This window comes from Doryrhamphus excisus, chromosome 21, assembly GCF_030265055.1.
Source record: "Doryrhamphus excisus isolate RoL2022-K1 chromosome 21, RoL_Dexc_1.0, whole genome shotgun sequence".
NCBI lineage: Eukaryota > Metazoa > Chordata > Actinopteri > Syngnathiformes > Syngnathidae > Doryrhamphus > Doryrhamphus excisus.
The window spans coordinates 1,251,952-1,279,951 of NC_080486.1; the positions used below are offsets into that span (position 1 = coordinate 1,251,952).

At 42.5% G+C, this 28,000-nt stretch overlaps 1 protein-coding gene across 2 annotated transcripts in view; it reads right to left on the bottom strand.

Moving 5' to 3' along the window:
- col11a1a (collagen, type XI, alpha 1a) overlaps positions 1-28,000 on the bottom strand; it is a 53,700-nt gene that overhangs the window by 14,325 nt on the left and 11,375 nt on the right. The window contains exons 4-39 of one of the 2 annotated variants that reach the window (XM_058060306.1): positions 27,389-27,551; positions 20,913-21,038; positions 18,706-18,801; positions 17,218-17,313; positions 14,840-15,124; positions 13,704-13,769; positions 12,585-12,626; positions 12,436-12,498; positions 10,652-10,726; positions 10,498-10,581; positions 9,539-9,595; positions 8,813-8,866; positions 8,520-8,573; positions 8,019-8,072; positions 7,891-7,944; positions 7,293-7,346; positions 7,068-7,112; positions 6,871-6,924; positions 6,735-6,779; positions 5,708-5,761; positions 5,211-5,255; positions 5,073-5,126; positions 4,779-4,823; positions 4,644-4,697; positions 4,516-4,560; positions 3,659-3,712; positions 3,470-3,577; positions 3,341-3,394; positions 2,988-3,041; positions 2,850-2,894; positions 2,713-2,766; positions 2,584-2,628; positions 2,314-2,367; positions 2,177-2,230; positions 1,048-1,101; positions 425-532 (exon numbers count right to left, since the gene is read on the bottom strand). In XM_058060306.1, coding sequence (XP_057916289.1) covers positions 425-532; positions 1,048-1,101; positions 2,177-2,230; positions 2,314-2,367; positions 2,584-2,628; positions 2,713-2,766; positions 2,850-2,894; positions 2,988-3,041; positions 3,341-3,394; positions 3,470-3,577; positions 3,659-3,712; positions 4,516-4,560; positions 4,644-4,697; positions 4,779-4,823; positions 5,073-5,126; positions 5,211-5,255; positions 5,708-5,761; positions 6,735-6,779; positions 6,871-6,924; positions 7,068-7,112; positions 7,293-7,346; positions 7,891-7,944; positions 8,019-8,072; positions 8,520-8,573; positions 8,813-8,866; positions 9,539-9,595; positions 10,498-10,581; positions 10,652-10,726; positions 12,436-12,498; positions 12,585-12,626; positions 13,704-13,769; positions 14,840-15,124; positions 17,218-17,313; positions 18,706-18,801; positions 20,913-21,038; positions 27,389-27,551 — 2,548 coding nt within the window. The remainder of the gene's footprint in view (positions 1-424; positions 533-1,047; positions 1,102-2,176; positions 2,231-2,313; positions 2,368-2,583; positions 2,629-2,712; positions 2,767-2,849; positions 2,895-2,987; positions 3,042-3,340; positions 3,395-3,469; positions 3,578-3,658; positions 3,713-4,515; positions 4,561-4,643; positions 4,698-4,778; positions 4,824-5,072; positions 5,127-5,210; positions 5,256-5,707; positions 5,762-6,734; positions 6,780-6,870; positions 6,925-7,067; positions 7,113-7,292; positions 7,347-7,890; positions 7,945-8,018; positions 8,073-8,519; positions 8,574-8,812; positions 8,867-9,538; positions 9,596-10,497; positions 10,582-10,651; positions 10,727-12,435; positions 12,499-12,584; positions 12,627-13,703; positions 13,770-14,839; positions 15,125-17,217; positions 17,314-18,705; positions 18,802-20,912; positions 21,039-27,388; positions 27,552-28,000) is intronic. The other variant, XM_058060307.1, reaches the window with a different exon arrangement.

Consider the following 28,000-nt stretch of genomic DNA (forward strand, 5'->3'; position numbering starts at 1 on the left):
TGGAGAGGATTTTGGTGTGTGCTCTCCAAGCGTCTCCCCAGCATACTAAAGCTTGGACCTGAGTGGAAGGGAGGCAAGAAAATGGGTCTGCGAGTAGCAAAGTGTTTAGAGCGATCTGACAGACGTGATTAGATTGTCTGCTTTAAGGGGAGAAGGCAAGAAAATGGAAGAAAGCAGAAGACTTGTGAGCGGAGGGATGGATGCAGGGGAGGTTCCATGTGACTTAAGTGTCTTAATGGGCGCTAAAAGGCCGGCCAGAGAATTAGTCATGTATGTTTGACGGCCATACAGTTAATATTAAAACATAATAAAAGACAGCAGAGGTTCAATGGCTAACATAATGTGGGACATTTGAGATCTATTTTTACTCAGAAAGAAATTAATTAACAGGATTACTAATATAGTCCGTCCTGTCTGGACTTACTTTCGCTCCCTCCTTGCCAGCAGCTCCAGGGAGACCCTGTTCTCCAGGTGGACCAGGGGGTCCAGGGTGGCCTCTCTCACCAACAGGACCAGTCTCTCCAGTGGGTCCCTACAAAGAAAATCAGTGCAAGGCTTGAACATGTCTTATTTTTAACATAAGCAGCCAAAAAGTAGCTAATTTTACATCAAGAAAATAATATGTCTATAAATGCATTTTTAATTATAGAGATATCCCTATTATTAATCAAAGAAAGTGCATATTTAAGCAAATTGCATGTGGTTTTCTTTGCGTAGATGAAGCATACAAATGGCTAAATGAACAATAAAACTCATTCAAAGACAATATGTGCATATATCCTACACTGGTCACTAGGTGTCAGTAATGTTACATTGAAGGAAGGAATAACATGCGAGTTTCTCTCTTATGTCTACTCTATTGGTTAATAGGAGCGTAACAGTGGCAATAGGGGTGTTATTTCATGTTTAGAGGGCTCTAATATAAAACAGGTTTTCTATGCTCCAACTATGAAAATATTCCATATCTAAATAAAGAATCCTAATTTGCGGAAATTCACCTATCAATTAACCATGATAAAGAAGGGATTAATGTACTACACTTTTTACCTGGGGCCCGACAACACCTCCTGGGCCTGGTGGACCAGTTTTTCCTTGGAAACCCTGCAAGAAAAAAAGCATTCAAACTATGGCGACATTTTATGTTTAGTCAACAAAATATGAATGAATATTCTCACAGTGCCTCATATATTAGTGTCTCACAGTATCACTTCATCGCCATGGCATTGCGTAATCTCAGGAGGATGTCTGCTTCTTGACTCAAGAACAACTTGAATGTCAGAATAAAAGACACTCGGTTCTCCGGGGGTTTGGAGGGGGGGAGTTGGGGGCGGAAGCTACTGAACAATTAGTTGTAAAAAAACTGCTGAATAAGTCACACAGATCGGCGGATGCAGTGATGTCGTCCCTAAAGGATACGCTTTACCCTTCCTTACCCTTCATAGACACACTATATGGTTATGTTGGAATATTTGGAAATTGACATTGCTAGTCTGTCATGGCTTTTTTTATTTACCGTTTTTGAAGATGATATTTCAATGTGGATTACGGGGTTACCTTCTCTACCTTCATTTAAAGCTTCTGGCAACACCGTTTCCACCCGTCAGGCTCGCATTTAGGTTGGAAACCTGATGCGGTTGGGTGTTTAGCTCTCCGTCATTGTGATATAATACGTCTATCGATGTATTATTTAGCGGGAACACAAATCGATGAGCGACGTGACAGAGATAAACGCTCTTCATTTTTATTTGCACTTCCCGCAATGCAGTGTCTGCTAACAGAGTTCCAGGCACACGTGAACATGTTTATTGCTGATATCGATCCACGTATTGGATGCCTGCGAGGCGCACCCTTTTTGGCCATAAATCTACGTCTGTTAACGCTGGAAGGAAAAGTGTTTTGTCTTTCGGGTGGCAGCAGGGAAAAGGAGGCGGCCATGTTGAAACTTTTTGGAAGAATCCGTCAACCGAGGGTGCGCCGATGCATATCCAGCATGGAATAAATGCCAACCAGTCCGTGAACTTGATTCAAGAAACCACCAGGTTGAAGTGACGCAGGGATGCAGATATATAAACAATGGATGTTCTTGTATGTTTTGGGGGTTTAAGGACCCCCTTGAATCAATAATGCTAATGTTCATGTTGTGGCCTAATAACACGATACGTTTTTAGGTACTCACTGTCTCACCACGCTGGCCAGGATGTCCGGGCAGTCCGTCCTTTCCAGGCGGTCCCTATTAGAACCAAAAAAACATTCAATATTCAGGACTTATTATCACTATCAGTATGGTAAACATACCGGCTTATCAATACTTACAGGTGGCCCCTTTGGTCCAGGGAAGCCCACTGGTCCCTGAGGTCCTTGAGGACCCTACAATAAATATATAGGACAGTCAGAACCGTACCAAAATCAAACACAGGAGGTAAATCTAAGGAATTAAAGCGAACAAATGGAATATGTTGGAGATGCATAGTAATGCGTGATGATGATGATAACGACCCTGACATGTATAAATCTGACTATCAGGAGCGTACTGCCAAACCGAGCCTACGATGGCCTCGTGTTTAATCAGACTCATGGACTTACTCTCTCACCGGGCGGACCCGGAGGACCGTCGTTGCCTGCCGTACCCTGCAACACACAATCAGTCGCTTGGTCATTTGGAATCCTTGATCAACATCTACGCTTTGTGTACAAGAGTAATCATGAACGGACCTTGGGGCCTGGCTTTCCTGTCGGCCCTCTTGCTCCTCGAGCCCCACGAGGACCCTAAAGAAGAAAAACATAGACTCTAACAAAACGATACATATGACTTTTGTGCATAAACCATGAGAATTATGACCGCGACGCACCGTTGGTCCCCTTTGACCTCTTGGACCAGCCTTGCCTGCAACACCCTACGAGAGAACCAGCATTGGTTATCTTATAGTATGGCTTATGATAATTATATAGAATAAGTATCAGTATATGGGCCGCAGTGAATTTCTTACCCTGGCACCTTTCTCTCCATTGGCACCTGGGAAGCCGGGGAAACCACTCGAACCCTGTTGGAAAGGAAAATGAAATATAAAATTTAGTTTTTTTCTTCAATATTTACGGTAGTCTTATAAATTGTGCATTTGAGGTCATAGTAAACTCTTGTGATTTTGGGGGTTTAGGGACCCCTGAAAGGCGGGTAGCAACCGAGAAACCTGGAGTTCGTGTTTGTTTTGTGATGTGTTTGGCATCAAACTGACACCAAATTTCATAACTAGGGAATTAAATGCACACGTTGCATTGGAAATATTAAAAATCACATTTTTAAATCATATTTTAGACATGCCATTGGACGCCACTAACATACCTTAGGTCCTTGTCTTCCTGGATATCCTGGCAATCCTGGAACTCCCAGTTTGCCCTGAATCATATTCAAGTCAGCAGTTAGCCAAGCAGAAGAAGAATTATTTTCCATAAAAATATCCATAAAGCGCACCTTTTCTCCAGCAGGACCGAGGGGACCCGACTCCCCACTGGGGCCGGCTCTGCCCTTCGGACCCTCAGGACCATCCTCTCCACGGGGTCCCAGCATGCCAATCTCACCCTAATGCCCAATTAGGCCCGGATAAAAGTTAATATCGCCCGGATGTGTGAAGGAAACACGGAGAAATGACGTTTTCCTCACCCGGTCTCCTTTGATTCCCATGTCACCTTTGAAACCTGGGAAACCATCTTCACCCTACAAGAACATACGCTTTGTTTAGTTATAATATCATCTACTGAGGATGAAATGCTGCTATCTGCTGGCCAGATTGTGAAGCAGCACGTGTTTAATAACCCAATGCAAACACCTTGTGATGCAACCAATGCACAAAGCAAATGCTACCTAAAGTTTTGCATGAATAATAATAATTCATGTTGCAGAAAAAGGTTTAAGTCCGCGTCCGCTTGTGTCACCTGTCGTCCTTCATTCTCTTTGACGGATGCTGCAGCACATCCTTCCTACCACACACACTTGAGGTAAAGCCCATCCCTTATTCATGACAACCCCGGCCCCCAAGGCTTTGGATTTTTGCTTTAATAATTCAGAAACACACATGCATATCAGTTACTATGGAGACAACAGCATCACAGTCTGATCGTCTATTTCACACGGCGCGGCGCTGGCGGCATCGATCTCCATCGAACGCCTCCGATATTTCAAAGACGGAGTCGCTTAGATTCTCACACACATACATACAAACAGAACAGGCAAAAAGGCAACACTTCAATCGCCCGGAGAGGAAGTGAATTGTTCTTTGAAAGCAGGAGAAGCCTGGAGCGTGACGGCTTCCACTGGTGGAGGTCAAGGAGTGACCTCTGTGGAGCTGCAGAGAATTCACAAGAACCGGTGGCACCTCAGACCTCCTCTTGGTCTTCAAACCGTATCAAAAGGAAGACACTAAGCACGAGATCCCGCCTCTAAGACAACTGAGGTTCCATAAATAACGACCAATGAGGTTGACAGAAACAGAGAAACGTGATTGACGAAGCATCGCTTACTTTCTCTCCCTTTGAACCTTTCAGTCCCCGGACGCCGTCAGCACCCTGATGGCCACAAAGCACATTCAGAATCAGAATCATATGCAAATACCAAGTAGAAGATGAACTCGGTTCCTGAAGGAACGTACCTTGACACCACGAGGGCCGGGATAACCAATGGGACCCTGCGGACCAACCGGACCCTGAGGAAGAAGATGGAAAGTGTACTTATACTTATATTTGTAACATTATTTTGGTATCGAAAGTCAAAGATTAGCTCCTACCTGGCCTCCTTTCTCTCCGGCTGGACCCTCCTTCCCAGGATGACCCTGTTAAACACAAACGGCTTTAACCACAAGCAGAAACACGCCAACGACAATCCAATGGGTAAACGAGAAGATATGGTCTGACGCCTCTTGGCAAACAACGACTCCATCCTTTTCTTTGCATGACTTTCATTGCAAATGTGCACGTTTAATACAAACATACTGCATGACACGAGTATGCGTGTATACTGCGAGGTACGTGTAGTAGTATTCTAGTCAGTATTTCTGCGTGGGAAATGTAACACCACGTACGGGTGGTCCATCCGCTCCGGGTAATCCAGGTAACCCGGATCTGCCCTGAGGTCCCTGCAGAAGAAAGAAAACCGAGGGTTAAGAAAAGGCTCACTATTGGTTCTAATGTAGAATTATGGGAGAATTATCCCTACGTACTTTTTCCCCAGGTGGTCCGATGGGGCCTTGGGGACCGGGGAGACCCTGTGACGTTACAACACACAAATACAAGTCAGTCTCGGTCGCTATGGCAACACACACAATAAACTGTAAGGTATGTGTTAAGATTGAGCCCTTGGAAGAAGGTTAAGCTTGTGTGTGATGAATAAGCATCCCGTGTGCACGTTAAGCGATTGTAATAAAGTTTGATCCCGATTCTGGCCTGTTTTGATGGCCTCTGCGTGTGTTTGTGTGTCGCGTGGCATTCGAGCACACTCCAGCTTGCTCCGACAGGTGTGGCACCCCCGCCGGAATTCCTCCAACATGAATAGGATGCTTTGAAACGTATCCACCCCTAAAACACCCCCCCTCTCTCCTTGCTCCGCCTTTCCAAAGATATCCGAGATAACCCACATGTGTCTTCAGCCCCAATTAGCCTGGAATATTTGACATGTGCGGCATTTTCAGGTGAATTGATGGCGATTGAAGGAGTTCACCTGAGTCCCTGAGATCCCCTGTTGACCCGGTGGTCCGGGTTCTCCTTGCGGTCCCTAGGAGGAACGAGGAATAGTCAAAACAAACAAGTGTCACTTGGACTGTGCGTGTTAGGATGTGGTTTCTGCCTAGCAACAGGATAAATAGATAAATACAGGCAAGATACTCGCGTTAAAGACAGGAAGGCGGATTAAATGTAGAGATTATTTTTGTTGTGTTAGCCTATCAAGCTAACGTATGACCTGAAAAGAATCCTATTACAGCAACATCTTTTTTTTCGTTATTCATTTGTTCCAAAAGTTCTGACAAAAAAAAAACAAGGCCATTGTTTCCATGAACAAATTTTAAAAAAATACAAATAGCTTTTTATACCAAAATATGTATTTTATTTAAAATGTTTGCCTAAATACTAATATTTGAAAAATATTTTTAAAATGTTTACATGAATACAAATATTTGAAAATATTTTTAAAATGTTTACATGAATACTAATATTTTAAAATGTTTTTTAAATGTTTACATGAATACTAATATGTAAAATTTTTTTTAATGTTTACATGAATACAAATATTTTAAACTATTTTTCAAATGTTTACATGAATACTAATATTTTAAAATATTTTTTTAATGTTTACATGAATACAAATATTTTTAAATATTTTTTAAATGTTTACATGAATACTAATATTTTAAAAATATTTACATAAATAAAAACATTTTATTGCCTGTCTGTGATGGAAATGTCTTCATGCCATGAAAAAAGTGTTTTGATGTCATGGTTCCATCTAGCGGGACTTTCCCAGCCGTAGATCATGCTTGAGTGCCACAGCTACGTCCGTGTCATAACAAATAGTGAACAACACCTCCATCGCGTGGCGGAGACGTGAGCGAGGGGCTATTTGCTCCTTGGAGGCATACACATGACCTCTGACCTCACAGCTGTGAATCCTGCAGGAATGTGAACATCCTAACCGTGCAAAGTTCTACATCACACGAGAGGCACCGTACAGTATTCCTACAGCGCCTTACCATGTTTCCTTTGGGACCCGGAGGCCCATCCACGCCAGCCACACCCTGTGTAGGAAGACAAAAAATAAAGGTTGACGTCATTGCAATGACAGGAAGTGACGTGTTCATGGCCGGTGAGGGAGCTGGTCGTACGTACAGGTGATCCGGGGGGGCCTGGGGAACCCCGAGGTCCCAATAAACCTCTTGGGCCCTGCGGGAAAATGACACACATGCACTCCTTGTTATCCGCAGTGGAACGGCACCCCCTCGTGGCTAAATAGGAGACTACAGATGGTGCACCCATTCCCTTCTGGATGAATGAACTCATCCAAAAGTCTCGTCTGCAGTCCTTACACTCTCGCCAGCCAAGCCTCTGGGCCCGATCTCGCCATCCTCGCCCTGCGGAGAGGAAAACCTTCATTATGTGTGAAATAGAGCAGGATATTTGCTGTCATGGGGGGGGGCAAGGTGAAACAATAGCGTTATCTGATCATGTGACTCAATATGTCATCACCTGGCCAGCGTTCCTCTACGCTATCTACAGTAAGTTGTTTAGGATGAGTCTTACAAAGTACTTACTCTCTGGCCATCCTCTCCAGGAGCCCCCTGGGGTCCCATTGGCCCTGGCTCGCCCTGGCGAAGACAAGGGGATGAAAATAATCAGCAATGTTCACATAACTAATATGATCTTATCCTGCCGCATCAACATGTGGCTTTGTGATATTTTTCCATTTTAGCAACACTGTCATTTTATTTGGGACAAAAATATTTCAGAGTATTGAAAAGTTTAGGGACACTTTACCATGTTATTGGGTGGGATAGTGTCCCCAAACTTTTGAGTGTTGATGTACATAAGTGATGTGGTAAAAGCTGTTTGAGTGCAGGAATTCACTTTTTATTTAATAAAAACAAACAATGGGGTGCGATAAAAATGTTGATAGGTTCATGCAGGTGCTTTTTTTGACCCCCCCCCCAGGTGTTCACTCATCACATTGGGATTGCGGGATGGTCTGCACTGATTCCCACATGATGACAACCACATTTAATTAGTAAAAGCTTCAAAATCACATATTGAGGAAAAAAATATAAAAAAATACATAAATATAAACAATATATTATACATAACTGCAAAAAGGAATAAATGTTGAACGATATCAATAACTGCAGCTGCACTCACCCTGTGTCCTTTTTCACCGGGCAGTCCGGGAAGTCCATCAAAGCCTCGGTCCCCCTAGAAAACCCCCCCCAATGATGAGCTGGATGCCATTTGTACCAAAGCTAGTTCTCAATTGCTGCCGGGTGTACCTTGCTGCCCGGCTCGCCCGGCATCCCGCGTGCACCGTCGGCTCCGGCCCGGCCCTGGAAACAGGACGGTGATCGGTCATTGAACACTGAAGGCGACGGATGTTATTATGCATGTCATGTTAGGATGCTAGGATGCTAGGATGCTATCGCTACAAACAAATCCATTCATTATCATTCATCATTCATGGAGATGTTTTTACGTTTGACTTGTTCGTGACTTGCTCGGAGCCGCTTGATGTTTTTTAGCAACCAATTAAGTCAAGACGTTGACTGCATGTCGATGCTAATCAGGCCCTCTCATCCCCGCTCGATGACGGACTTATTTTGGCATTTTCAGACAGATTAACAAAGCAGCCATCGGTCCCTGGGGTGGAAGGCGTGCAGGGCTTTAAGCACGTATCAAACCATTGTTTGTTGGGTTGCTGGGTAATCCTCTCACAGTACAAACCACACACACACACACACGAGGGCAGGCCAGGGGGGGTCACCGAGTTCACTCACCCTTTTACCAGCTTTGCCAGTTTGTCCTGGAGGCCCTTGAACGCCACGTGGACCCTGTGGATGCATGTCAGGAATATTCAGTCACCAATCTTTTTATTTATAAAATAAAACTAAATCATACAATGACCAATAATAACCCAGGATGAGCCTCTCATTTATTAAAATGAAAATAAAAAATAGAAAAAAAAACCTGGGATGTGTCTCTTTAAATTAATTTTTTAATGCAAATAAAAACAAAAAAAGGCATCAAATTTTTGTATTTATTTGGATAATTTTTAGTTAGTTTGTTTCACCTGAGGACCATGGTCTCCACTTTCACCCTTCAGCCCAGTAGAACCAGGTAGACCCTTGAAAAAAGAGAGAAGACAAATCAAGTCAACAAGTTGTCTCGAAATTTGTCACCAACAAAGGCAGGGTTTGTTTCGGTGTCACCAGCAGGGGGCGCTGATTCACTACAATCCAACATAGTAGTTCTGGTGGTGGGGGGAAGCAAATATACAACCATGCTCTATCTATCATTGCTGTCATGATTATTCATATTTATTCCATGAAAACACATGAACATGAAGGCTGAACAAACTGGCTATGATGTAAACAAAAATATATTTGCATATGTGATGAAGATGATAAGACTTGGACCAAAGCCATTGAAAGCACATGAAGAGTCTTGAAAAGTCTTTGTGCATCTTGCAGGAGATAATGAGTGGATGTGTATCAACAAGCCCGAGAGGGAGGAAGTGGAAGGTGGGGGGTGGGGGGTAGACACACGTCCATTTCCTAGGCAGCTGCTAGCACCCAGATAGCAACAAGCTGCAAGTGCTGATGCTACAACATACCCCCCCCCCACTCATTGGCACCTCAGGGCTTGGCTCAACTTAGTGGGGCTTTTTTTCTTTTTTTTTGTTAGTTTTAATGAGTGGAATAACAATAGAATATTGTATGCTCCTTTTTCAATGAATGCTGTGAACGTGTACTTTCATGTCCAAATCCAAATTAATATTTGAGATAAAGTTACTCACCACTGGCCCGGACCTTCCTGTCAGGCCCATTGGCCCTGGGGGTCCTCTCATAGCCAGCTGCCAGGTAAATAAGAAGTCATATTAGGATGTTTACACACATGACAACACATGGCAACACGTCACAGGCAGCTTTTCTGGCACTTTTGGCAGATTTTTCCCACAAAATTGTAGTTACAAATATATTTTTATTTATTATTCCTCATACAGCAATTCCTAATTTCTTCCAAAATGTGTGCAAAAATTGTGCGTAAATTAATTGAATTAAATTAATGATTAACATTTATTTAAAATTAATTAAAAATAATTATTATTCAAATGTAATTATTTAATAAACACAATAAATAAATTATAGACACATAAAAATATGAAATAATTATAACTGAATGTTATAATAAAAAATAAATATTAGAAATAAATATCAATAACACAAGCAACTTTCTTTGGCCCCATGGTGGGTTATTTCGCAGTCACACACTTAGTGAATCAGGGTACTTTGTTTGCGGGTTCCATTCCGGACTACAAACGGACTACATCATTAGCCGCAATACAGTACGAAAATAGAGTTTTGGCTGTGTTTGATGTTTTTTGTATGATTGGTTGGTAAAAACAATCACAGGGTTCTCCTGCTGCTGAACCAGGGTTCTCCTGCTGCTGAACCAGGGTTCTCCTGGTGATAACGTCCTGTTCTGCAATGTTAAAGAGTCCCATTTTGACATTGTAAAGATGTTTTGAACGACGTCTGAAGCCCAGCAGACACGTACGGATATCTTCTCCACCTGTCAGGCTGAGAAGCCCTTGGAGTATTTTTAACAGCCTCTCCCGTCCGTCCATCTGTTCCAAGTGGCCTTCAAGGCCTTTTTTATGTTGTCAGTCTTCAGCCTGCTGGGCTTGTCCCCTTTGAATCCTGCACGCCCACTAAAACCCGGCGTACGCACCCGACCCCGTTCTAATCTACTCACTCTGGCCTGGGAGAGGATGGCCTGAGCCTGGGCTTCTTGGGCCGACACCACCGGACCCTTCTCGCCATCCCCGCCGAAGCGGAACTGTTGGACACAAAAAAAGGCGGTGAAAGACTTTCAGTCACATGTTATGATCCGGTGGGACTGAACGTACCGGCAGCATGAGCATGGTACCAGGGGGCCCGGGCAGGCCATCAGCACCGGGGAGACCAGCACGACCAGGGGGACCCTGAAGGGGATCACATGCGGGGATGATCAGTGTCAAATATAATCATCAGACCGATACGGGAGGGGGTGGAACAGGTGTGAGGCAAGTGGGGGCAGCAGCTTGACAAAAGTCAAGAAAAGCCTGTTTTCAAACCTCATGCTAAGCTAACTTCAGTTATGTCAAAGAAATTATTGAGTTCCTTCAGTGAGAGAGGAAACAGTCTGAAGCTCAAGAGAAACTGTTTTCAGGCGGTCATTTAAAAGTCAAAACTTTATTATTTTATTATTTTAAATGTTATGTTTTTATGTAATTTTTTAAAATATAATGTGATAAATAAATTTTTTATAAAGTTTTATTTTTTCAAATGTGCTGGGGGGCCAATTAAAAAAAATACGGTCAACCAAATTACTGCCCCCCACGCCCCCATTTCTGCTGTTAATTGTTCTTGTTTTTTAAAATAAAATTTTATTTAAATGTAATTTTAAAATTAAATAAAATTAAATTTAAATGTAATTTTAAAATTAAATAAAATTAAATTTAAATGTAATTTTAAAATTAAATAAAATTAAATTTAAATGTAATTTTAAAGTTAAATAAAATTTAATTTAAATGTAATTTTAAAATTAAATAACATTTAATTTAAATGTAATTTTAAAATTAAATAAAATTTAATTTAAATGTAATTTTAAAATGTGCTGAGGGCATCTTTGCAGTTTCATTGATTTTGTTTTAAATTTATTTGTACATTTTTTTATGCTCAATAATGTAAGGATTACAACCACAACATTTCAAATATCAAATAGTAGATAAACGATCTCAGAGGAAATGCTCACGCTGCCACACACGGCAGGTCCTTTTATAGAAAGGAAGAGACCAGCACTATTTACATATCCTTGAATAGCACATCTATTTCAAATCCCAAAACAAAACACACCCCGACATTCCAATTCTGCGCGAGTCCTATGAAGGCAGCACGGCGGCAGTAAATACAGGATGCTAACGCTGCTTGTTAGTCTAGTTAACATTTACCTCTCTTCCTGCACACAAACCGGGCCTGTCCATCTGGAGGCCGACGTCTGCAGTCCAAAACAAACATGCCAATAGATGCTGGTGTGTGTGTGTGTGTGTGTGTGTGTGTGTGTGTGTGTGTACGTGTGTGTGTGTTGACAGGCCATGCCAGTGATTAAATATGCATAACCTAGTGAAAAATATTGAAACAGACTTTCAAGGCCCATTTGTGCACCATGTGAAAGTATGTGAAGTATCACATACTCACCATTCATGCAATTACATTTATATTGGAATTGATATTATATATATTATTTATATTGGAAAAAAAAATACGACTAAATGTTCATTGTAGTTGAATTTCATGTGACGTGACAAAGGCCTTTTTTCTGCTATTGTGCAAACACAGCAGATTTAACCTGCGGGTCACCCAACCGATTAAGTGATTAGCATGCACACACATTAAAAGCCCGTGCTAGCTGTAATTAACTTTAGCAGCTGCTAAGATCCTAATTAACTTGAAATAACAGGCAAGTAAGACATGCATTTGACACTAAACTAGGAACAACATCACAGTGGGGCGTTCAGGGTCATATATTTGTGTGGCTTTTGCTGCAATGGAGGACTAAAAAGAAACTTTCTCCCAACACATTTCTTCCCAAAGATCACTTGTATTTATTTCAAAATTAAATAACTAAAAGTAAAAAAAAAGCCCAACTCACTCTGTCACCAGGATCTCCAGCAGCGCCTGGGGGTCCCTGTAGGCCTGAGGGACCTGGAAGACCCTTTTGGAAAGCAACACAGGACATTAGAATACTTCATGCAGGATATAAAGACGGTGCAACATCTTTTTTTGCAGTTGTGTACTCACAGCGGGGCCGGGGGGTCCTGGTGGTCCTTCAATCAGCATGCCCTTGAAAACAAATATTGTTTCATAAACATAAACATGAGCTAGAAAAAGATGGAGGACAAGGAAACACATGCATGCATGCATGCTTTGAATCTCACGGGTACATGCTTAAGTTTTTCCTAAATGTATTCATGAATCAAACATGCTATTTTGTGGTTGAATTAATGGTAATAAAAATAATATTTAAGCAAATTGTACAGTCTTTATTATGTCTTATTTTCTCTTAATATATCTACTATGTTGGGTGATAGCAGTGTAGAAGTGACTATAGGGGTGCTATTTCATGTCTGGAGAGCTCTATAATGTAAAAAACAATATTTGGGAGGCTGTAAACATGTTTTTTATGTTCTAACTACCAAAATATACCATTTATAAATAATACATGTATAAAATATTCGTGTTTAAGAATCAAAAATGTTCAATGATGTAAAATAAAATTAAAAGGCATTGCAAAAACGCATTCAGAGATTGCGATGGCATGTTTTAGTTAACACTGGTCACTAGGTCAGTAATGTTACATTGGTGGGACGCAGGAAGTAGTGAACAGAACAGGAAGTAAAAAAAGAACAATAACAAGGAACTCTACTAATGCCAACACGTGTGAGTCCATATTGTGTCTTATGTTCTCGTATTATTTCTACTGTATTGGGTAAGACGAGTGTAAAGGTGACTGTAGGGGTGTTATTTCATGTCTAGAGGGCTTTAATGATGTTATGTATGTAGAAGGTAAACTGGTTTTCTAAACTTTTAACTATGAAATATTAAATTCAAAAATATTTCTTTAAAATAAAATATACGTGTTTAAACAAATTGTATGTATTTGTCAAAATAATCATTTTCAAAAATAATGAACTAAAATATAGAAGCATTCAGATGTTTATTTCAAATCTCCAGGGCTCTTATAATGTTGAAACCATATTTAGAAGGTCCTAAACTATGAATGTATTTTATTTCTATAAACAAGGAATCCTAATTTGTGGAAATTGACTTATCACAGTGGAATCTGGAACCAATGAAATGCGATAAAGAAGGGATTACTGTATTCCAAAATGACACCGTGGATCATTTTCTCAGACTTACAGGTTCAATCACCGCCGGCTCGCCTTTCTCCCCCTTCTGGCCGAGGGCCGCACCAGCACCGGCGACCTGCCATCACACAGCAAGCAAAGAGGCAACACTTTTACTCAGCCTCATCTACCGGGACTCATCCCAATGTCAGACGAAGGAAAGACTTGAGGAGGAGAAGAAGTGAAAAGGGGTGAATGTTAGTGATCTTCAGCGAGAGTGGACCCTCCGGGCAATGCCGTCACCGGCGATCAAGCAGAACATCTACTGTCGTGGAGAAGTTGGCATTGATGACATGCAAACACGAGAGAGAGAGAAGAAAGGGATGCATTCCATTTCTTATTTGTGCACAACATAGTGGGATTCCACTGCAGGGAATGACATGTTTGTGTGGAACCTGGGCCTGTTTTCCATATATTCCACTTATTTTCATCCATTTAAAAAACATATTGCATGAGGAATAATTAGGGCATAAAAAAGGAGGCTGTTTTTAGAAGAATGGATTCAAAACGAGCGTGTTTGACCCAAATCTTCCTGCCTGGTATCCTTGTCTTGTCTATGCTTAGTGATTTGGTACAACGAGGATACGGAATGTCTTCCTCGGAAAGTGACCATTTCAACAAATTTGAAATGTAAAATTTTCATATGGAGTAACAAAAAAAATTCCCTGGGACCTCCAGAGGGTTTCAATGTCACACCAAGGCCCCTTGTGTCCACAACAAGTCCTCCACATGCTCATCATCTGATTCAAATAGCCTTTGGTGTCCGGGCATGTGAGTCTGCCCTTCATCTTGTCTGACATCTGACATTTTAGCAGGAATTAGCAGACATTTTCTAGTGTATTGTATTAATTTAGTGAATTCTCATCTCCTTTCTTGTCTAATTTGGGGGCTTGACAGAACGGTTGTGCTTGTTGGGTACGTGGACTGACGGGTGGTTAGCCGTGGAAAGATGTGAGCAATGAGTATTCTGTTATTACACCCCCCAAAATGAGCTACATGTGTCCCTGTCAGGCGTCACACTCAACATGCCAATGATCGATTCCCCCATGCCAAGTGGAAAAGATGTGCACTGGAAGAAAGAACACCCCCCCTCCCGAGTGCACGCATGCACACACCCCTCAGCTTCCGGGGTCAGGGTGTGGTACTTACGGCGCTCTCTGAAACGTCCGTTTCGGCAGCCACCCCGGGCCCCACTTCCTCGTCGTAGGCGGCCGGGGGTACAGAGGGGGCGGTGCCGTACTCGTCATATGCCCCGTAATCATACAACCTGTTGTCCCCCTCGCCCAAGTCATACTCCTTTAGGTCATATTCCTTCAAGTCATATGCTTCCGCACCGGGGTCCGGGCTTTCTGCCGTTTCCGGGACAACGGCGGGCTCCGGGGCAACGGGAGGGGCTTCGGTGACATAATCACCGACCGCATCCTCCTCCGCAGCCTTAAAGGGTTGTTGCACAAGCAAAGGACGGCCAACAGAATGTTAGTTCAGCAAATTGGACTTGGAAACAAATGAAGCATGGCAACACCTCCGGTATCCCAAAAAGTCACAATTTCAGTCGTCCCTCGCCACGGTGCGCCTCAACTAGGGGTGCTATGTCATCTCTAGAGGGCTCTAAGTGTATTTGGAAACTCGTATACAGATTTACTGTGCTCTACCAAAATATTCCATTCATAAAGAAATTCTACTTTACAGAGGTTTTTCTAGGGATCAACAAACGAGGGATTAATCTATAAGCGTTTAAATTTAATCTCTGCTGAAAATAACTCACAAATATTAATCGCTAAAGTACAGCCCAAAGTGAATGGGGTGAAAGGTGGGTTAAATTTGCTTTTGTGGCACCCAAACTCATCACTGGAAGTTCAACCAGGCACCTCATGGCAAACAACTCCCCAAGGATGACCTATAGGAAGTATTTAGAAGCACTAATGGAAGTAAAAAATACAAATGGGGGGGGGGGGGGCTCAGATATTGATATGTAGTGTTCTATATGGAATTTGCATTGATGTCTTATTTTCTCTTATGTCTACTTTATTAGTAATAGGAGTGTAAAGGTGACCATAGGGCTGTTATCTCATGCATAGAGGGCTCTAATGATGTTAAAGACCATATTCAGCAGGTTTGAATCACAGAAATTAACTTCTCGAACTGGAACTGATTAACCACAAACGAGGAACGACTGCACATTTTTGAGAAATGCAAAAGGATACGGAAGGTGTTGTCATGTCGTCTTCCAATAAATCAGTCAACAAGATGTTAATCACACACGTCCAGACAGCCTCCATGCCATTTCAGCCATCTTTTGTCCTTGTTGCAAAAGAAGGCTGGAATGGCAAGACATAACCCAATCAGAAAAAACTGGAAATCGCTTCACTCCCACTTGAGTTGTGGTGAGGAAAGACAATGAATATGATTACACAGGTTAGCTTGCGCTAATCCATTGTAGCCCAATGACAGACGTGTGTAATCACAAGCACTTCATCAGATGCTGCGGTAGGCAAGAGTAGGCAAGGCTGGAGGGAAGCTTTGGTGCTTGTTGATCACGGTTCAATCACAACCAAGCTGGTTACGCGATGGGGGGCGGGGCATATGTCAAATGTACTCTACTGTCTATTCCAGCACTGTCTTGCATCAGTGTGGCCAATCAGAGGTCATACTTGGAGCTACCTCTTACTCGGGGGGGTCCAAAGTTGTTCCAGCAAGGGCCATATATGGAAAAATGATGCATGCAAGGGACACTGAGATTTTTGTAATGTAGTTATGCTAAGATGTTCTTATTCTAATATTTTGACTTTATTCCTGTAATAGTACTTTTCCCCCCAAACCTCATTTTCCTTTTTTAATTTCTTAAAATGCATTTTTCTTGAATATTTCAATCTTGTATGACATTATTTTCCACCATCTTTTTTACCATCAATATTTTTATTACAAATTAGAACTTTTTTTTAGATTACAACCGTTTTTCTCTTCATATTTTCCAGAAATTACAACTTTATTTTTAATTTCTCATGTCATAAAAAAATTTAATCCTCATCAAATTGACTTCTCTCAAACTCAATTTTACCATTTCTGCTGTTTAAAAAAATATTATTAGTTATTGTCCATTTTCTTCAAAGTTACTTCATTCTTTGTTTTGTCTCATATTACAACTTTTTTTAATTAATAGTTTAGATTATTATTATTAGGTTGTGTGTCATGGCCCGGTAAAAAAAAAACAGCAGTGGACCACTATGTCCGCTGGGACTGCACTTTGGACACCCCTGATGTAGATGGTGCATTCCAACATGTTGACCTGCATGAGCAAGGGGATCCATCCAACCAGCCCAAATAGATTTTGACAACAGAGGTAGAATCGGTCAAAATCCTTTGACTTCTAAATAGAAACTACGTCGGTATCCCATGAACGCTAAAAGACACATCAATTCCACTGGAAAAGCTGTGTCTTTCCATACCAGATGTGTATCCGCCTGGGCAAAATGTCCTCAAAACGTTTATGAAAAAGTGAAATACATGAGAATGAAAGAGAAAATTACCTGGCTGGTTCCATGCGTGGCAAAGGGGGACTGAGTCTGAGCAGAATCTACAGTTCCGTAGTCAATGCCTGTATTGTAATCTTCTACATTGTTTAGCTGAGTCATGTTGGGAAAAGGAAAGAAGCATAAAGCGAGGGTTAACACAAAGGTTTGACTCGCGGGGTTATTTGCTCAAGGGGTCCTCTCAAGCGGACTACACAGACGCTGCTACTTCTACGTGGAGCGAGGGAGGTCCACCATCGCAGATTTTCCCTTTAAAATCTGGATGAGGTGTTTCCTTTCTCCACTTGATCCTTTACCCTAAAACCGCCTCTGGGTCGCGCCGGCGCTGTGGCTTGGTAGCCAGGCATCTGTCGCTTCTTCTTAGCGGCAAACTTTTTAGCCATAGCCGGGGTTTTTTTGGCAGCCGTGAACTTTAAGGGCTTGGCCTTAGTTTTACTGAGGGACTTTCGGGTCCTCTTCTTTTTCATGGAGACACTACGTTTCTTTCTCTGGAAGAGGGGGGGCGGCGACAGAACACAAACATGGAACATTGAGGAGTGGGAATGATTGACAGGCACAATCCATGAACGCCGCACGGCCCAAATATGACACGGCATGTGCTCCACCGTACGACAGCATCCCCACAGCGCTCGCACCTACGGACATTACCGTGGGAAGCCGGACGGCATGCACATCACGTCTAACTGCTCCACAAATCATCGATTATTTTGGGTTTTCTAACTGTTATTCTTTCAATTTGATTGCATAATGGGCATGCCCTCTCTACGAGCGCCTGTGCGTACAGTAACGCTCTGTTTGAATTTCATGACATTATGGGTCATTGTGATATTTTGTCACATTAGCGGTGCTTTCAAGTGTTTTAGTTGAATTGGGGTGAGGAAAAATATTGATAGTGATGTCACATAATTGTCTTAGTGCATCACTTGCATTAAATATCAAATTTTAATTTTTTTTTTAAGTATGACTTAATTCTAAAAATATTATTTTCCATATAACATTATTGTATAGAATTATTTTTACATTTATTATATACGTGCATGCGGCAAATATAAATACACACTGGTGTAATATTGATATGTCCAATACTTTGATTATCAGGTAAACACTGTTTCATAACAGTAATTATTGCGGTTAGGGGAAATTAGGACACACAGGTAGCAGAAAAAAGGAGCGTTTGATTTCCTCACCTGCACATTACGGGAGCGTTTTGTTTTGTTTTATAATTATGGAATTTATTGGTGTATCGTAATTCCCTCATAACGGACAACATAAACAAGTAAGAATTGAGGGCTATTGTGTTATTGAGCTTCTGATTATCAGCCGTGACGTGAATGCTGAATGTGCGGGGATCCGCTGCCCACCGACCCCAACCCAACACACTCAACAAATGCGCACGCAAACGTACCGTGAAGGCAACACAAGAGACAAAGTGCGGGTAGGACATGTTGGCAAAGACAACACAATTCTTGTCCTGTGTTCATTTACCTGCGGCTCTGAATACTCGTCGTCGGTGGGAACGACGTCTGTGGCTCCCTCAGCGTAATCATAGAACTGAGAGTAGTCTAACTCGTCGGTAGTGTACTACACATGGCGGGAAAGAGGGAGACAGGAAGGGGCGGGGTTAGCATGAGCGACAAGGGTGAGGAGTTAGCCGGTGATTACGCAATCACCAACATGTTAGCAATTCAGGACAAATCATTTCATTATTTGTGCAGAAGAATAATGAACACAAGTAGAGAAAATGTTTTCGGATGACAACCGCATTCATCACGTTTTTTGCGTGGAAACATTAGTTGCTGAATCAGCAGTAAATATGGCGAGCAGATGACAGAAACGCAAAGCATAAGTCGTGTTGCTGTTGGCAACCAAACACGTCAACAGATGGCACGTTTAAGGGCTCGTAAATTGGCACGCTGGAAAACTTCAAAGTCCAAAATGCCAGCTGCATCTTCGGCAACATTGTCATGGAACTTTCTCAGTGGAAGCGTGTAATTTGCATACTTTGGGACTTTTAAGGTCAACTCCATGACAAAGAGGACGACTTACAGAAAAGTGGCAAGGTGCTCTTTTTAGGGAAACCTTGCAATACGAGTTTCACCAAAATGATAATGATGCTGTACTGTGCAAAAGTATTGGGCCACCATTAGAGATGCATGCATGTAAGCACTTAGCATGCTAACATCTAAAATGAAAACACTAACAGTCATGTTAGCATTTAAGCCATTTTTATACGTACAATCATATCATAGGGTTTTAGCATGTTAGCTTTTTATGTTCAAAGTTACATAGGAAGTGTTTCATGTTCGGCGTTGGCATGCTAACAGCCCCTATCCTTGTATTTGCTGTTTTACTGTCAAAATGTTTGCTGTGAAAAGGTTTATAAAAACGTTAAAAGTATATTCTTCTTCTTCTATCAACTGGTCGGTTTCGCCTTGAACGTCGCCAGCAAACAACTTCCAGCAGGTTATAACTGCACTAACATCGTATCTTCTGGACTATAAGTCACGTTTCTTTTTGTTTGGCAGGTCCTGCAACTTGTAGTGTCTTCTTTTGTTGTGACTTTAATGTTAGGAGCAGCTTCAAGTCCAGAAATGATGGTACATGTTTGGATCAGTGAGTAGTTCAAATGTTAAAGCAAGTCTGGTTAACTAAGCTTTGCACGTCCTTTAAAAATGAGAAAGACAATGAAGGAAAAGTTGGAATTTCTCTAATCTGCATCCCAAGAAGTTTACTGGCGGATATTCCTGACATTCTCTTCACTGTCAGGGTCTTCCACACCCAGTCTCCCAGCAGACACGGCATGCTCCTCTACGGGTACGCCTATTCAAGCGTGTACATGTGTGCACACATCTGGAAACACTTGGCGGCAGGTACACACCAGCAGGCTTTGACAGCTGACTGAGCTCACATGCTATGACATCACCCAGGTGTGGAATGCTGCACAGGTATGTTTAGGTGGGCTGTTTGTGACCAACACGGCACAGACAAACAGAATATATGCAATAATAATCCATGCTGCAACTATACATTTAAAATGTGGGGTTTTTTCTTCAAAGTATGTACAAATATTCTTTGAAATATAGTTTGTTTGAAACGTCTGATTTCAAGGTTTATAGTCTCCAGTGATGGAATATGCATTCATGGATGTAAATCAGGGGTCTCAAACGCGTACTCAGGCCGTGTATTATGAATACTGTGGTCATTTAAAGTCCCACAAGAGATAATCCGAGATACTTGGGCTTGCTTGAGGGGAGAGACGGCTCACTCGGTGACTTAAATTGGTGCTTTCAGGGACAGATGGGACATAATCACGGCAAAAATGACAACACGGAACAGGTGAAACACACACAGGGCTAGTACTACTACGATAACTACGAGCATAACTTGAGCAACTATTTGCAAAACAAGTGCTGTATATACAAGTATATTGTTATATTTGTTTGACTACTTGAAACTACTTCTATTACTTTTAGTGAAATACTCGAGCCTCAAGCAGACTCCACCTCGAGCCGGCCCCCTGGTATGTTGACTTTGAGACCCGTGATATAAATGACGGTAACGTCCACTGCAGACGAATGTACGTTTGTATAGAATTATGAAACGGTTTAATATATAAATGTCAAGAACGACGAACCTTAAACGGTATTGCAATCAAGCAAGTCAACCCCTCCCACCCTCCCTGGTTGGCTGACCTCTTCCTGGGGTTGCTGCGCCTGCAGGGAATCACCGTGGGGGGTGTCACAGTCCGGGCTGTAATGTTCACAGTAGTCGTACGCCGCTTTGGAATCGGCAACAATCAGAAGTTGCTGGATGTCACCCTGCAGAAAAAAAAACACTCAGTTTAGCTGACATGATATGAGTAGTTAAAAGCGTATCAAGAACGGAGAAGACGAGGAAGATATCGGGTTGCGCCTTCACGTCTTGGGTGACGTGGCATCATGCAAAATGACAGGTGACACCGCTTTAGGTGGCAGTGTAAACACAAACGGTTTGTGGGTGCGCAGAGGAATTTCAGACACTAGGAAATAGGAACTAAATAGTAACTTAATCAATTTTATTTTAATTATACACTCAATTGGCATGATACCACATTACACCCAAATACAGGTGCATGTATTTACAGTTGGAGTATCTTGGGAGGCGACCTACCCCAAAGGTGAAAAAAACCCAAACCAAAACAAAAACTCTCCTGCATCAGCGTAGGCAGGGACTTCATGTCAAGGAGCCAAATTGGTGATTGGCAGCTAAAGATGAGAGGAGTTAAGCAGGCTACAGCTTGTCAGGAGAATGTGAGCATGTATTACCCCCCCCCCACCCCCCACCCCAACCACCCCTGCATGAAAGTGTGATCTATGGATCCCGAGCATGCACCTCCATATAAACATCCATTTGCTGCGACTTGCAGAGCCCCTTGAAAGTCTCTTTGTGCAGCCATCCATCAACATCTTGCACCGTTTCAGTTAAACACCCAAGATTCCTCCCCATGCATGCGGCACGGGGGGGTGGGGGGGGGGGCGGAATGCTATTTTAAGAGGATTTGATTTCTCTACAGATACAGCTATTAAGGTATTACAGGGCATTTCTGAAATAAACCAAACTAAAGCCAAACAGCCTTCGCTTTTTTTTTTACCAGATTCTAAAATTGCCACTGAACTTATTTCTAATGTAAAAATTACAACTTGCCAAGGGTATGAAAAACGGATCTAATGTGCCTTGAAAGAAGCCCTGGTGTAGCAGAACAATACATGCCCACCGGGGGCGCCAGTTAAAAATGCTGACCCCAGTTAAGGAACATCTACGCACGATTCAAGTTTTGAAGGTAGAGTGGTGCTTTGGTTAACATAACCCATTCCTGAATGTCCAACTCAAACCAAAACAAACTCTAACCAAGGCTAATTGTGCTGTAGAAAATAATGAAAATACAAACCACATTTTATGAACAATAGTTTTACATGCAGAAAATATCAAAAATTCCAAATGAATGTGCAACTGAACATGAATGTGCAACTTATTATTATTATGTATATATAATAATTACAAAATTCATAAAAAAAATAATATATTATTATTATGATTATTGCATTATCACAAATATCATGACATTTTGTCATCAAAGATGGCGGTTTAAACCAACAAGATCGCATTTTGGATGCTAAACAAGCGGGCGAACGGAAGCCAAAGCTACATTTTACCAAAAAGTTTGGATGTTAACCAAAAAACGTGCTAACCGCGGCAGACGTTAACCAAGGTACCACTGTACATGGAAGTCTCTACCACCAAACTGTCAGTCAGCTACAGACGGGACAGCTGTACGTTGTGTTATGTAATAAACATAACCTATCATCATAGCCTCTTTTAAAAGGCGACTGTACGTGTAAAGTGTAGAAAGCGACAGACACGTGAAAATGAGGGACATTTTCTGCAAAATGAAGGGAAATCGGGAAAATCCAGAACATGTAACATGTAATTCCAGAGAAAACAGGAGGGTTGCCAGGTGTGACAAATCTCCAGTGCTAAACTAGACTCCTTTTGTGTCATTTTAAATTGTGTAACCATACTATGTTAACATCCTTTCATTGAGCGTATTAAATAAGTATTACCATTACTGTAAACAGGCGTACTACTCACTGGAGTACAAACTCCTCCCCGGCTCGTACAACCTTGAGGTGTGGGTGTGTTTGCGGAAAGTGGACAGAGAAAGAGATCAAGCTTTGCCTCGATTCAAGTTGACATGTATTACCTCATGTGTCACCCTAAGACCAACACTGAATGCTTGAACCCGGCCTAGAGTCGCTTCCAATTAGTCCACGTCTGTGAGCCACCCGTTTGCACACAAATAGACCGGAGAAGCACGGCAGAAAAAAAATCATTACAACTATTTACAATGGAGGAAGAACCAAATTTACACAGCTGGCAAATGGACTTGCTGCTTGGAACCCCTTTGCCACCCTGGCCTTTCTTTCCAGGGAAAGATAACATTGCAGCCACGCCGTTTGGCAAAGAAGCACCGGATTGACGAGATCAAGACCAAACAAGTTAAAAAGTGCCGACTCAGCACCAAGCTGGACTCAGAGATAGACCTGCAGGAATTCGTGCAGCTGCGACGGTAAAGGGTGTTTAGTGTCCAGGCTTTGGGTTTTGTCTTCTGCGGTGAACTGCTGAGATAAAAGCCTTTGCCAACTTGGAGTCAAGCCAGAACTCCTAAAATACGCCCCCCACCCGGCGACGGCGTAGTCCGCGCCACACACAAACCGTCCCACGGGGCTGTGTCGCTAATGGCCGCGGTGCAAGAGGTCAATGAGGAAAGGGAGCAAACAGGGTCACCATCAACAGCTGAGACGTGTGAATCCCGTTTGTGGGTCGGTGCAAATACAGGACACCAGTTTAGGATCTACTCGGGACCAGGCATGGGAACCGGCATGGGAACTACTGCTGACAATGACAGTGGTGTACCGTTTCAGCTTGAGGAAACACCTTACAACAGGGGTCTCAAACTCAATTTAACTGGGGGCCACTGGAGCTAGAGTCTGGGCAAGACTGGGCCGCATCTGGTTTTCCAAAAAAAAAACAAATGTACAAAACAAAAATATACAAACTTTTTCAAGTTATTTCCTTTAAATTTAAATAGCCAAAAACTTACCACTTCCACACGGATAGGGAGGATAACTATTAACAGTTATTTAACCTTTAACATGAACATTAATCAAACGTAATATTTTTTTCTGGGTACATGATACCATACAGCATCCATATCAAACTTGCGCGGGCCGCAAACATTCAACATTCATATCAAGACGGGGGCCTCAAACTAGTGTCCTGCGGGCCAAATTTGGCCCACGGGCCGCGTGTTTGAGACCCCTGCCTTACAACTAACAGACAGTGAAAAAGTGCTCAAGGTGTCTAGGCATGTGAGTCTTCCCTCCATTGTCTCGCTACATATTTTCTGGAGACTCAGCTTAAGGTGTCTGGGCATGTGAGTCTTCCCTCCATTGTCTCGCTAGATATTTTCTGGAGAATCAGCTTAAGGTGTCTGGGCATGTGAGTCTTCCCTCCATTGTCTCGCTAGATATTTTCTGGAGACTCAGCTTAAGGTGTCTGGGCATGTGAGTCTTCCCTCCATTGTCTCACTAGATATTTTCTGGAGAATCAGCTTAAGGTGTCTGGGCATGTGAGTCTTCCCTCCATTGTCTCGCTAGATATTTTCTGGAGAATCAGCTTAAGGTGTCTGGGCATGTGAGTCTTCCCTCCATTGTCTCGCTAGATATTTTCTGGAGACTCAGCTTAAGGTGTCTGGGCATGTGAGTCTTCCCTCCATTGTCTCGCTAGATATTTTCTGGAGAATCAGTCTGTTCAGGTTGTATTAACTGTACCTTGCGTTGTTCTCAAAGAACTGATTGCGTCTCACGTATTTCGGATTCGTCCGCAGCCTTTTTTTAGTCAAGGAATGATAGCTGAGACACGGTGAAACGAAACACCTATTTAGCCTCCACTAGCAAGGCAGCGAAGTCGGGGAACAAGGCAGGTATGTATGCTCGTGTCTTCAGTGCGGCCGAGCAATGTCACCCTCGCATGAATAGGTGGTCTCATGGCTTTGGCACGGCGGGGAGGCCTCAAGGTGGGGAGAATACACAGACTGTGGGGAGGAGACGAGGAAGTGATGGGGTGGGGGGGGGGAATGAAAGACTCCCATTCATCTGCAGCAGATTCCTGTGTGACGGTGGCCACCTCAAACCTGGAGCAGATATGGTATGAATAGACTTCTATGCAAAATGCAGGTCAGCTTCCAAAAAAAAAAAAAAAACCCAAAACGCCACTTTAAATTGGAGTCTAATATTTGAGTCACACGGTTAGAGGTACCTACAGCAGACCTGCTACCTAGGTCCTACCTAGACCTCCTGCAGCTCCACTTCAAGCCCTCATCACTGCAGCTCCGGATCCTTCTAACAAATCAAAATAGTTTCAGCGAACCATTTTCAGTGTTTATTTTCTCATTGTAAGCGTTGTATGCTTAAGACTTTTGGTATTTCCTTCCCCCTTACATCCCAGTATGCAATGGGCCCCGTGGATTTGCACAGAGAGTACAGGGACAGAGAACAGACAGGAGACCTGTTCCAAAAACCACACAGTGAAGACCCTGTTGGCCGACTTATGGCTCCTATTTTCAGACCATCCGCTTTGTCTGCCTTTTTGACGCGCTGTGCAATACAGATGTTGCCTTCAGGGACCTCTCCAAAATGTAATCAAAACTGACTGTACGCATATACAGTTTATGTATATCTGCTTTGGTTGCAAACCAATCCTGCTTGGATTACCTTTGTTGAGTGCGACACGAGCAGATGGGGAACCGACGCAAGAACCGCTTTAGCACAACAAAATGCAACGCCTAGCATGCTGTCAATCAACCCGTGTACGGTACACATGCTAGTACATGCGTTGAACAACTTTTTCTCCTTACGATTACTTATTTTTATTGATTTATTGACTTATTTTTGCTCAGCTTTCAAATTTATTCTAATGAAATGAGTTCTTTTTCCTCTTGGTTTTGCTCTAATAGTTTGACTTTATTCGAATAAAATTAAAACTTTTGTTGTCAAAGTACATTTTTTGTCACCATGACATTTTTCCTAATATTTAAACTTTATTTTCACAAAATTATTATTATATTATTTGGCCGAGTGCCACAGTCGGCATGTGGGCCGCACTTTGGACACCCCCGCTGTAGCAACAGCAAGGCATACATACCAGAGATACAAACGACTTTTAAACATGACATCCTAATAATGGCTGCTCATAAACAAACCAACCCTCCTTTATAAGCAAACACTACCCCCCCCCCCCCACCCCCCACCCACCCCCACAGCCTCTCTGTGACCTTTCCTTCCCACCAGAAATGACAGAAGGTGAGTCATTTCCAATATTTGATCGTCCCTCACCCCGATCCTTGCATGACCCGGCAGCCTTTAGTAAATATATTTCCTGGTGTTTCATGCGAGCAAGAAGGTTTGTTTACAGTCTGTCGGGACGGTCCCACACCAGGAAACGTATACAGTCCATCTTAAGATGCTTGGTGAACACTTTAAAGTCAAATGGAGGTTACTTTGTTCCATTTATGCCATATTTAGACTGGGTTTGTTTGCATTTCATTTGCACACTTTTACACACACTTCCGCAGCATGCAAGAAAGACAAACTAAAAAAGATTAGATTAATAAATTCACAATCAAGAATCCTTAGAAATAATGCTTCTAGCAATAAATTTTCCAAAGTTGCACATTTCTGTGGCACAAACATCAGTAGAAGAAAGTGCAGACTAAACCAAGCAGTGGAATTATAAACTGGGCTCACATCACCAGCCTTTGTTGCAGATTACATATTTACAATCCAAAGGCCAAACATGGAAATAATTCCTGTCACTCATGCGTCGATATCATGGTTGGCAGAAAAAAAAAAACAATACAGATCATCTCATTTTTAAACTGATCATTTCACAACAACCAACAATGGCCGCACACGTTTTCTTCAAACAGTCCAACAGATTAAAAGTAATTTCCAAACAAGTGAAGATACGGCGGTGAGTCAGCGCTTTAGAGTTTGTGCAGCGCTTAAGTGTTTGTAATTACAAGGTAAGCGCTAACAAAAGGTCTTGGACGTTTACCAACAGCCCGCACGGGCCTTGCAAAACAGCTCAAACACGCAAATACCCTGCAGATTATTGGCTGACAAGTGTCCAGTTCCATGTCAACTGAATACTTTGTTGTATGCCCAGGTTAGAAAATATTATTTAATCATTAAAAAAACAGATAAGTGAAAAAAAAATCAGTAAAAAGTAAAAGTAAGGCAAAAAAGTCAAAGTTTTACAAGAATAACATTATGAGGGGAAAGGTATTTTAGTATCACAGCGAAAGGACAATGAGTCTGGACTTAAAGTGTCATCTGTGCGGCACACAGCGGCAGATATCCGCTGGAGAAGAGCCAAAAATTGGGTCATCACTTGCCATAGAGGGGTGATGGTGGGTCCCACAGTCAAACCAGTTGAGAACCAGTACCCTGACACCTCTATCTATGTATGGTTCATATCAAGTCCACATTTATGCTAACAGTTAGCATAGAGCATACAGGAGAAAACTTGCAGGCAATAGCGCTTCTATCAATTCAATGAGAAATGTTACCTGGAAAAACTCCTCATCGAGGATCCTGGTGCCAAAGACGGTGATGCCATTGGTGCTGATGGAGGTCTGGTCACTTCTGAGGAGAGGCTTGATGATCTTCTTCTTGCAGTCAACGATGACGGTGACTGTCTTTTTCTCCACGCTAATGGCCACACGATGCCACCTGGTCAGACCATGAAAAGTTAGTACGGGTTGAGGGAAAATCTGCTGGTTCCTGGAGAAAACGGGAGTGATCCATAATGAGACAAAAGCTACGTAGCCCGGATGCACAATGCTATTTGAATCAGGTGATGAGCATGTGGAGGACTTATTTTGGACTTTCGCCTTAAGCAGATAATCATAAAGTTATTGTGAAATGTATCCATCCACCCATCTTCTACTGCTTATGTGAGGTCGGGTCAGTTGAGAGACATGGTCTCTCCGTGTCCTGGGTGATGCCCGAGCCACCTCATTTAGCTCCTCTCAGTACGGAGGAGCAGCGGTTCTCCTCTCCTCCTCTGACACCTCCTTCCATTGGAGAACATTTACCAGTACGTTGAAGAGCGATTGCATACCAGGCAGCAGCGGACCACATTCTTGCCCCCACACTTTGGCCCTGTTTAACACGGGATT